We start from the raw sequence: 10,829 nt of genomic DNA on the forward strand, positions 1-10,829 counted from the left end.
ATTCCACTAAATCTGAAAGTGTCATTGTCACTGATAGACACAATTTCTCAATGTAATGAAAGTGTAATGGCTTCTTTGTAATGTTTCACTGCTAAGCCTAATGAAATGGCTTCTCTGTAATGTTCACTGCTGAGGTAACGGTTTCTCTGTAACAGCAATGTTTGGGTCATGGCTGGAGATAACAGGACTGTAGTACACATGTTAGCCAATCTGAGATTGCTGTTTTGTCTTGTATACCTGGAAGGATGTTGTTTTCGCTATCTTTTGACGAGGAGAGAAGAAGAGGGAGGGTGCATGTGGTGAGAGCTGGTAGACCGCTGGATGGAGTGGACTGGGATCTGAGGGTCCAAAGGTCGGCGATGCTTGGAGGAGACCGATGGTGGAAGAATGACTACTGAGTGAGCTCCATCGTGACTTTGACTTGGGCCCTTTTTAATTTTCATTACTAACCCTATGTTCAAATTAAGATTCATAAAGTTCAAACATTTAATTGCATATGGTGCACTGTCTGATATTTTGCGTTGGGGGTACATTACACAGCATCCACATAAACGCGATTACCCAGTTTGGCGGGGCCGAAGGCTATTTCCCTAGACGAACACGAGCTGGGCAAGCCCAAGGTTTACAAAAGTTTACATCTGATAAAACTTTTTTTTATTCAGAAATATAGCAGATATAGGCCCTTCCAAATGTGCCGCCAGCAAATCACAGGACATTTTACAACGACCAATTAACCTACTAACTGGATCTTCTTTGGACTGTGGGAGGAAACCGGAATACCTGGAGCATAAGGAATGACATCTTCTATTGCTTCGAAGATGACTGAGAATAGATGGATCAGGTTATAGTTAGCCAGATTAGATTAATGCTGTTTATAGTGTGAAAAACTATATCAGGTAGATGCCACCTTTTTAAATGTATTGGAATCCAGAGGTGCAGCTAGTTCTCAAGCACTAAGGCAAATGTTTTAAGTCTAGGGGGAAAACCTAAACTGTATGTCTTAACATGTATAAATCTCAACGAAAATCTCCGTGTAATGAAGCAGTAAATGTACATAATGTATTAAAAATGTAGTGAAGTACAGTAATGACAATTTAGTATTTTGCTGCAACTTACGATCTTAGCTCTCCATCCAGATGTTGTTGGCGAAGTCTTTTGAAGTCTGGTTCAAGTGTTTGATAGTTTTCCTCAGCGGTGTCATAAAAGCCTGGAGCAGGTTTCTTTTCGAAGGGGATTTCAGCATTATAATCCACTCCTCTTTTCTTTTTTCGTTTCTTCTGTATCTCTATGCCAGCCGCTCGCAATTCTCTGCGCTTCTGAAGTGCTGCCAGTCGTCTGACATTTAAACAGTACAAAGATTTTCATTTTACTAAGTTTTCACCACTTAGAATTTCATTTGATTATAAACTCTGTTTGATATTCAATAAGATGAATACCAAGAAGTTAGAATATAATTACAGCTTATTAGTGTACCAGTTAGGAAAGGGATTGACAGGATCAATTCCGAAACCTCTCATTATGTAAAGATCAGCAAATATTTATTCTATGATATGTGAATATTATGAATACTCAGAAAGTCAGGCTACTGCTCTGGGGAGAGAAAGTGTTAATTTTTCAGATTGATGGCCTTTCATTAGAACTGTCATATCTGCTGAATATTTCCAACTTCTAAAGTTTTTTGCTTTTTGATTATGGCTTAATGGCCCCCATGAAGAACCACTGCTCCTCTTTCTGGTCTAATTCTGATGAAAAAGTCAATAACCTGAAATGTTAACATTTTCTCTCTCTACCCCCCCCCCCCCCAACCCACAGATACTACCCAACCTGAGTTCCTACAGCACTTTCACATTTTATGTCAGATTATCAGCATTTACAGTTGTCACTTTTTAAGTTTGTGGAAGTGTATTACTAAACAGCAGAATATTGTTAATCTCAACAGGCTGTGGGATAAGTTTCTAATATTTTAAATATTTTAACAAATTGTGCACTATTATGTTAAAAAGGTTTCTGTTTTAAACTGCTTCATAGACCCAAGTTTAATATTGACTTTGAGTTGAATAAGATTCATTTTTTGAGATTTTTCTCCTGTTATAAATGGTCATCGTGTGAACATTAATCAGTCCCACTACTTGAAATATTTAGGTTTAAAATAAGCAATCACTTACGTCAGATCAAAATTAGATGCAAATATTAGCAATGACATACGGCATAAATTTTGTTATTCTGTGGTAGCAGTACAGTGCAAAAATATTACTGTTACAATAATAAACAAACAGATCAAAATACTTTATGGAATAAAGCTCAGGAATCTAGTGGCAGAGGGGAAGAAGCTGTTATTAAGATGTTGTCCATATTCAGTAGTGCCAATTTCTAAAACTGGTTATGTGAAATATGATGAAATGAATAGAAATATTACAGATATAGTTTGCTTTACTAGAGTTTAAGATGTTTATGCTGGAGAGAAAGATGCATATTTTATTAATGTTAAGGGATCATCTAGTCCTGAATAAGGATCCTCAATGTGGCAAGCCTTTAACAACAAAACTATATTCAGATTAAAGTACATTATTATGATCCATATCTAGAAATACTGTAAACGCTTAGGAGATTTAACACAATCCACCATTTCAAGAGGAGCTTATTAACAATAATGATCCTTACTAAGGCAATCACTTTATAAATTCATAGATAATCGCCATAGTGGATTGACACTGCCCATTTTAACATCTACTATTTCTACAATATATTCTCCAACAGATTAAAACCAAAGTGCAAATTGCTTTCAAAGACACCATTTAATAACCATTCTGTTAATGTTTTTGAACTGTTTAGCCTATTTGTTAGAGGGCACCTAAAAGTCAAACATATTACTGTGGATTCTGAATCATAGTTAAGTAATGTTGGGTTAAATAATGTTTAGATGATTATTTATTTTTCACTAAATGACATTACTGAATCAGTTGGATTCCCCACCAACTTTCTTGGGTAAAGGAAGTCACCAGTGATGAAATTCCATTGCAGGGACTACAGAGTTTGGCTGAAGAAAGAGAACGTGAACACAAGAAACAGGAGAGCAAGTACAGCTTCTCTTGCCTAGTGTCTGATTTATCATTCAATTACATCATGGTTGTTCTTTTATCCCTGCACAAACCTCACATTCCTTGACTCCCTCACTAACCAAAGATCTAGCAATCTCTGTATTTACTCAGTAACTTAGCCTCTATGGGCCTTTTGTAGAGTGAATCCAAATTCTCATTTCAATGTTTGACTTTAGAGATGGAATATCTACAATAGTCATTTCAAAGTCACCAGAAGGATAAAAGAATAAAAATTAGTGTCACTCCACGAATACTTGAGATCCACTTATTCACAATCAACATCAACAATTATTGTACAGAGATTCCCGAGGTTACAAATGGCTTGAGTTTTGGAAATCTGACCACACAAATCCTCCCATACATTTTTAAAGCAGGTAATAATAAAATCTTTCATGTAATTATCAATTATGCAATAATCAGATAGAGTACATATTCCACTAGTTTAATTATATAGTGTGGTAGGTAGATTTTCATTGGAATGAAAGTATATCACGTGTATGTGGAGCAAAATATGATTAGCTATGAAAAGTTGACTTTTCTGACTTAATGAAGAAATGAGTTCATAGAAAGTTCTCAGGAAGAGAACCCTCTTGTACCTTGGGTTCCCTGTATAAACTTACTCAATTAGTTTATTGATTTTGAAGTTGTCCATTATTGTTGATAACAAGCTAGCCATACTACCTTTTCAGTTTGTACAAAAATGTCCACTAAATACACATAAACAGGCAAGCACATATGCTTCTTGGTTAATATAAAGAATTCCTGTCTAATGGGAGACACAGATGTTAAAAATGTTGCAGATTTTGCTGTATACAAATACTAACCTGGCTTCTTCAAGCTGCTTTTCTCGTGCTTTTCTTTTGGCTTTCTTGCCTTGAGTATTGGCCAAACGAGCTCTTGCCTCAGAGAGCATTTCAAGTTCATCTAAGAACAAAAATATATATTTTTATGTAATCCCATGTAACCTAGAATCAATACTTCCTTGGTAAACAAGGTTGAGAAGAAGGGAATAAACAAAGTTGAAAATACTCAACAATTCCAAAATCTCTAATTAGTTGACTCTAAAAGTTTTTTTATTATAAACTTCCCACACTCATAAACTTCAGCATGCTTATAACTTCTTTGTTTATTTCTGTTATCTGACGTGAATAATCTCATCGGATACGAGTGGCATTTTTGTTGCAGGTTCGATCATCACTTTCATTAAATATTCTGTGGCTTCTTAACCTTTTCTTACTTACTAAAACACAGGAGGACATTTGGTCAGTGAAATCTAAGCTAGCTCCTGTATCCCTATGTAGCAATATGCTACATACTGCTAACAATTTTTCTTTTATTCTTTGCCACTTGCCCATATTACTGTATCTAATTGAATCTACTAGCATGTCTTTGCTATTCCATTTTTTAAAGAAAAGATTCTTTCATAATTTGAAGACACATTTTTCTCCAGAGTCAAAGACATTATATAAAAAAAGTTGGAAAATTTATTTTTGTACTTAGAGCCATAGTCATACAGCAGTAAAACAGGCCATTCAGCCCATCATGTCCACACTGACGAGAGAGAGCATCTATCTGCAGGAATCCTGCCTTCCAGCACTTGTTTCATAACCTTCAATGCCCAGAGAACTTAAGTACTCATCTGGACACCCCATAATTCTGTTCACAACTCTGCTTCCACTACTCTCGCAAACAGTATATTCCAGCTATTTGTCACCCTGAATGAAGAGAGTCTCCCTTAAATCCACTGTAAATCTCTTTTCCACTACTCTGAATCTGTGCCCTCTAGTTTTATTCATCTATGGCAAAATAAAAAGATTTCTGCAGTCGACTCTGCTTATACCTTCTTCATTTTAAATACCTCAATCATGTCCCTTCTCTACTGCAGGGACAATAAACCAACCTCTCTAGTCAATACTCATAACTAAAATGTTCCAACAGGGGTCTAACCAATGTTTTATAAAGATGTGACATAACCTTCCTGCTCTTGCATTCAAAGTCCCAACTAAAGTACAGCATACCACATCTTTTTGAACCACATTATTGAACTGGGCTGCCAGCTTGAAAGTTGTTTGGATTTGCACACCCACATCCCTTTATTCCTCAATATTCCCAAAGACCTTACCATACATACATATTCTAAGTCCCAGCCTCATGAACACTCCCTGTAAGAGCTTTGTATCTATTTTCTGTCTGCATTGTATTTTGTGTTGCACATTTATTATATTTATTACAGTAGGTAGTCATGTGGGTGGGGGCATGGTACAAGTAAAGAGCTTAGTGACAAAAGCATGAATATGTAACCAAACTCTTCTTGGGAGTGACACAGATGATTATTTTTTACTGATCGCATAATTACATTTAAAATCACTCAACTTCACGTAAGTCAGCTTAAATTTGATTAATTACGCTGATACGGTTTAATACGCTAAGACTGTTTATTTTGTTATATCGCTAGTTTTAGATTCATTTTTTATTGCTTCAAGATTGTTTGTTTTGCTAGTTTGCTAAAAAGGATTGAATACAGTCAGCCCTCCTTATCCGCAGGGGATTGGTTCCGGGACCCCCTGCAGATACCAAAAATCGCAGATGCTCAAGTCCCTTATTTAATCTGTCTCAGTGCGGTGGTCTTTAGGACCCAGCGGAACCCTGGACTTTATTTAACCTGTCTCAATGCGGTGGACATTAGGACCTGGCGCAGCTCTGAATCCGCAATGTTTCTGTTCACGAAAATAATCAGAATCACGATTGAAAATAAGGTGGAAATAATGAAGCGATCAGAAAGAGGTGAAACACCATCAGTCATTGGAAAAGTGTTAGGCTACAGTCGGTCAACGATCAGAACAATTTTAAAGGAGCATGTGAAAGGCCCTGCCCCGATGAAAGCTACAACTATTACTAAGCAACGAAGTGGTTTAATTATTGAAATACATATGTTTCTTAAGTTTTATATGCAGAGAAAGGTAAAATATATACTACATACTAAGAAAAATGTTTTACCAGCTGATGCTAAATAATACCAGATGTACCTGTTCTGACTTCAAATCCGACTTAAAGACGGGCTCAGGAACAGAACTCATTCATAACCCGGGGACTGCCTGTACTTTTAAATAATCTCTAAATTACCTAATACAATGTAACTTCTATGTAAATAGTTGTTATACTGTATTGTTTAGAAAATAATGACAAGAAAAAAGTCTGTACATGCTCAAACGAGTGCTGGAGAGGGAACTTCCAGGTTTTCCCTATCCGTGGTTGGTTGAATCTGCCCATGCAGAAACCGTGGATAAGGAAGGCTGACTGTATATTCTTTGACTTTGGAGCCTTGTTGTTATTGGATTGGAAAGCTCATCATACAGGAACAACCCCCACCCTGCTTACCCTGTAAGCAATGTTAGATTGCTCGCTACACTCCCAAAACTATCTCCTCACACTTAACAAGGTAAAATTCCTATTTCAAAATTCACAGTTCAAAATAAATTCATTATCAAAGTATGGGTATGTTACCATATACCTCCTTAAGATGTATTTTCTTGCAAGTGTTTACCGAAAAATACTACTGAATTTCATGAAAGACTATACATCAACAGACAATGAATGACAAACAACCAACATACAAAAGAAGACACTTACTTACTGCTTCTCAGCCCGTTTCATCAATACATCACTATCACATTGTAGCATAAGACCACCCTACACACTGTCAACAATTCCAGCAACCCAAGTGTAACCTGCAAAACTTACTGGTTATGCTCCCTATCTCCACATGCTGATTATTCAAGGATACCAGCTTTGAGGTCTGATATTTCCAGACATTTAAGTATGTACTTGAGCACTTGAATGATCAAGGCATAGAAGGCTGTGGACCAAGTGCTGAAAAATGAGATTATTATTGATATGCATTTTATTGTTAGCATGGACATGGCGTATATTTCTTGCTGCATGACACTATAACCACGTATTTAAATCCCTGTACTGATGTTTCCTTCTCACAGTATCGAAGTTAGTCTATTCACTAATGATATCCTATATAATTGTGATAATAGCAATCTATCCATTTTAGCTTTTCTCTGCCTGCTTACTGCTGTTCATGTGATTGACCATTGATACTTCTTTCTCACCTTTCAGCTGGGCGGCACCTTTATCTGATTTCATTGTTATCCAAAGCTACCACCAAACATGACTTCTCTTCTAAGCCCAGTACTGTAGATCATAATATCTCAAGGAGCTTAAGATATTGCATAAAATATGCTATATAAATGGAACTTTTTATTGCTGAGGAGGGGAGGACACTTCATGAGCCTCTCTCCTCCCCACAGGCTAGCCTTGAAGCAATACACAAGTTCTGTTGTACTTCTCACAGCATCTCTTCTCCATCCTTTCTTTCACTTGGTTCAAGCAGCACACCGCTCAATCCCATAATTTCCTTTTAACTAGGCATTGCAAATGTCCTCACAAGGTCACAGAACTGAATTATATGTAACAATATACTGTAATACGCTGCTGCAGTATTTTTTTCAGTACTGAGTGACACATCAATTGCTCAAAAGTATCCTATAACTATCAAGCTGAACTCAGAAATACCTTCATCCATATCAACCGGATCAGGCCTGGCTGGCTTAGTTTCTGGGTTTGGATCAATCTCACCAGGCTTCAGCTTTCGAGGATCATCAGCAGCTTCCTCTTCTTGATCTCTTTGGGCAGCCTTATCTCTGAAATATATCCCAACACCACTGTCAGCTGCATAACTGATTTTTCTATTATTTTCTTGAAACATCAATTTTCAACAAAAATTGTTCAAAAATCAAACTGAGCACCAAAGATGTTTTTTTAACCATAATTTGGTTACAAATATAAACAATAAAAATAAATTTGCTAAAGAAAATGATTGCTCCAGCCATATAGGATGGTGTCTTACATATTACACTGGCAAAATCATAGTATTCCTCTAGGAAAGGATAATATACAAATGTTTCCATGTCATTCATTATAGTTCAAATTGGCAGCAACAAGCTAATGAACAAAATAATGTCATTATTGCAAAATATAAAGGTTACAGTGGTAAACAAGAAACATCTACATCCATACAGAAACCCTTAAAATATCCACGGAAGACATGATTTGTGAACGAAAGCGCTCTCCGTATAATGGTTGACAGGCCAATGAGCATTGACAATTTGCTGGAAATCAAGTACAGCAAAAAAAATCAACTATATAAAGTTTGTAACACTCTTTAGTCAGATTTGAAAAGCACAGTTATGGCAGCATTACACTGAAATAAAAATTCCCAAGAAAAGGAAAATATGTTAATGAATACTATTAAAATGTTGTTGGAAAGTACGTTATTGAAATATGGAATATATTTCTTTCAAATTAAAACTGCTTTCCAAGATTCTTACTCTGTACAGATTCAATTACTATCCCAGGATTTCAGCAGTTCATTTTTGTCTTCCCTTTCCTTTTGTAGTTATTCGCTGAATACAAAAGGAATAACTAAATGGAATGCACTAAAACTGGAACTGAATTGACTTTATTTCTCACATCCTTCACATACACAAGGAATAAAAATCTGAAAGTGCAATTTATAATAATTTGCAATAATACGTACAGCAGAACAGTCAATATAGCTTAGAAATATCTTAAAAAATCAATATCATGGGAATCAAACACAAGAGATTCTGAAGATGCTGGCAATTTTGAGCAACACACAAAAAATGCTGGAGGAATTCAGCAAGTCAGGCAGCATACATGGAGGGAAATAAACAGTCATTGTTTCAGGCCAAGATTCGTCATTAGGACTGGGCTAGTCCTGATGAAGTGTCTTGGCCTTAAATGTCAACTGTTTATTGCTCTTTATGGATGCTGCCTGATTTGCCAAGTCCCTACAACATTCTGTGTACTTCCTTGATTACAAAAAACCTGCCTTTCAATTCCAAACTAAAGCCAAACTAAATAAAACAAGAATGTCCTAGGCTTTAAATGACTCACAGTTCCAGGGACACAGATTTGATGGTGGGGGTGGGTGCTATCTGCTTGGCAGCCATATGTTTGCAATGGTTCAGAGGATCTAATGGGTGCTTTGCTTCTTCCCACAACCCAGAAACATACAAGCAGGTTAGCTGGTTAATGTTTGTTACCCAAAAAGAATTGAAGAGGAATTCATGGGTGAGCAAAAGAGAATAAGTTGGCTATAGGGGGGAAAAAAGCCAGCAGGAATGGGATTGATGTGATTTGCTAATTTGGGAGCCAGAATGTACTTGACAAGCCAAATACCGTTTTTCGGTGTTATAATAAGTAAAAGCTAAAAATGGAGAAAACTTTTCAACTTACAGAAGATATTCATAATGTTCCAAGCACTGGGCTGCTGTTCGGCCAATTATTGGAGCAATGGTCCGCCACTGGGTTGGCATGAGCTTTGCCAAGTGAAGCAACTTCTCCTCCTCCTCTCTTGACCATTCTGTCTTCTTGATACTTGGATCCAACCACTCATACCTTGTTTGCAAAAAATACGATTTCATTAGGACAGATATGGAACTCTAATGCTGTGATTTAGAGATATTCTTTAAAAAAAACTTGCAACAAATCATTCAAATGTTTTGCTTTACTTATTTGCTTAAAAGTGGAGGAGATCAGTGGCAATGCTGACATTTATTATCCATTCCTTATCACTCATAAACTCAGGAGATAGTTAGTGGTAATCGCACCAGTGAATCTGGAGTCAGAGGTGTAAGATTTTTCTTCCCTGAAGGACATTTATGAACCAGTTAATTAAAGTATATAATTGATGTCTACTTTACAACAAGTTAAAATATGATCAAATATATCAGTGATTCCCAACAGGGGCGGTTACATGTCCTAAGCGGGTGTTAGGGGAAACAGAAGTCATTGGGGGGTGCGGTCAGTAGCACCCTAACTATGGCACTATAATTATGAGACCTCCCATGATTGGTCAATCGCGCTAACTAATACAGTATAAATGTAGCTTGCAGAACATCAGCTCTATCGCAACTAAAATCTGAATCCTTGTCAATGTAATTTTTGCTGTTATAATTGCCTTCATCTTTGCTACCATAATTCCATTTGCGTCAACCCACTGATGTCGGATAAGCATCAGTTAACATCGGATAGGCATTCCCAGTTGTGTTAATTTTTCATTTTAATTTGGCCCCCATTAATGATGGGTGGATACAGTGTGATCTCTATGAGGCTGAAGGTAGTAAAGCCTTGAATTTTAATCCTGCTAAGAAACAGAAACTACAGAAAGTGCATCAGTACAACGTTACGTACCTGGAGTATGGTTTTATTCCATTCCCATCTCATCAGTGACAACACGTGTCTTATTTTAATACTGTACTATCTAATGAAGTCATAAAGCCATCAAGATTGCAGGAACACTTCTGTAAGACACCCTGGAAAGGCTCCTTATGGAATTACTCAGTTCCAGAAGATGGAAGGAGCATTTGGAAAGCATTGCATACTTGAATCATTTGCCAAGTAAGCTAAAAATGACCTTGATAGTGGTCTCATTGCTTCTTATAATATTTCCAAAATGATAGCAAAGTGTGGAGAATCTCATAAAATTGGTGAAACATTAATAATGCCTGCTGTATCAGAAGCTGTTCTCAAAATGGATACCAGAATTCTAAAATCAAATCTTCTGATTAATAACTCCGTAGCTTGTAGTATTGACATAATGAGTGAAGACATTATCAACTATGCATAAAGTTACAAAAA

The 10,829-nt window shown here is 36.6% G+C and overlaps 1 protein-coding gene across 1 annotated transcript in view; it reads right to left on the bottom strand.

Moving 5' to 3' along the window:
- Positions 1–9,613, bottom strand: part of cdc5l (CDC5 cell division cycle 5-like (S. pombe)) — a 44,005-nt gene extending 34,392 nt beyond the window's left edge. The window contains exons 1-4 of the mRNA XM_059981358.1: positions 9,426–9,613; positions 7,680–7,807; positions 3,923–4,022; positions 1,117–1,335 (exon numbers count right to left, since the gene is read on the bottom strand). Coding sequence (XP_059837341.1) covers positions 1,117–1,335; positions 3,923–4,022; positions 7,680–7,807; positions 9,426–9,613 — 635 coding nt within the window. The remainder of the gene's footprint in view (positions 1–1,116; positions 1,336–3,922; positions 4,023–7,679; positions 7,808–9,425) is intronic.
- Positions 9,614–10,829: the final 1,216 nt, after the last annotated feature.

Source organism: Hypanus sabinus, chromosome 10, assembly GCF_030144855.1.
Source record: "Hypanus sabinus isolate sHypSab1 chromosome 10, sHypSab1.hap1, whole genome shotgun sequence".
In the NCBI taxonomy this organism is placed as follows: Eukaryota; Metazoa; Chordata; class Chondrichthyes; order Myliobatiformes; family Dasyatidae; genus Hypanus; species Hypanus sabinus.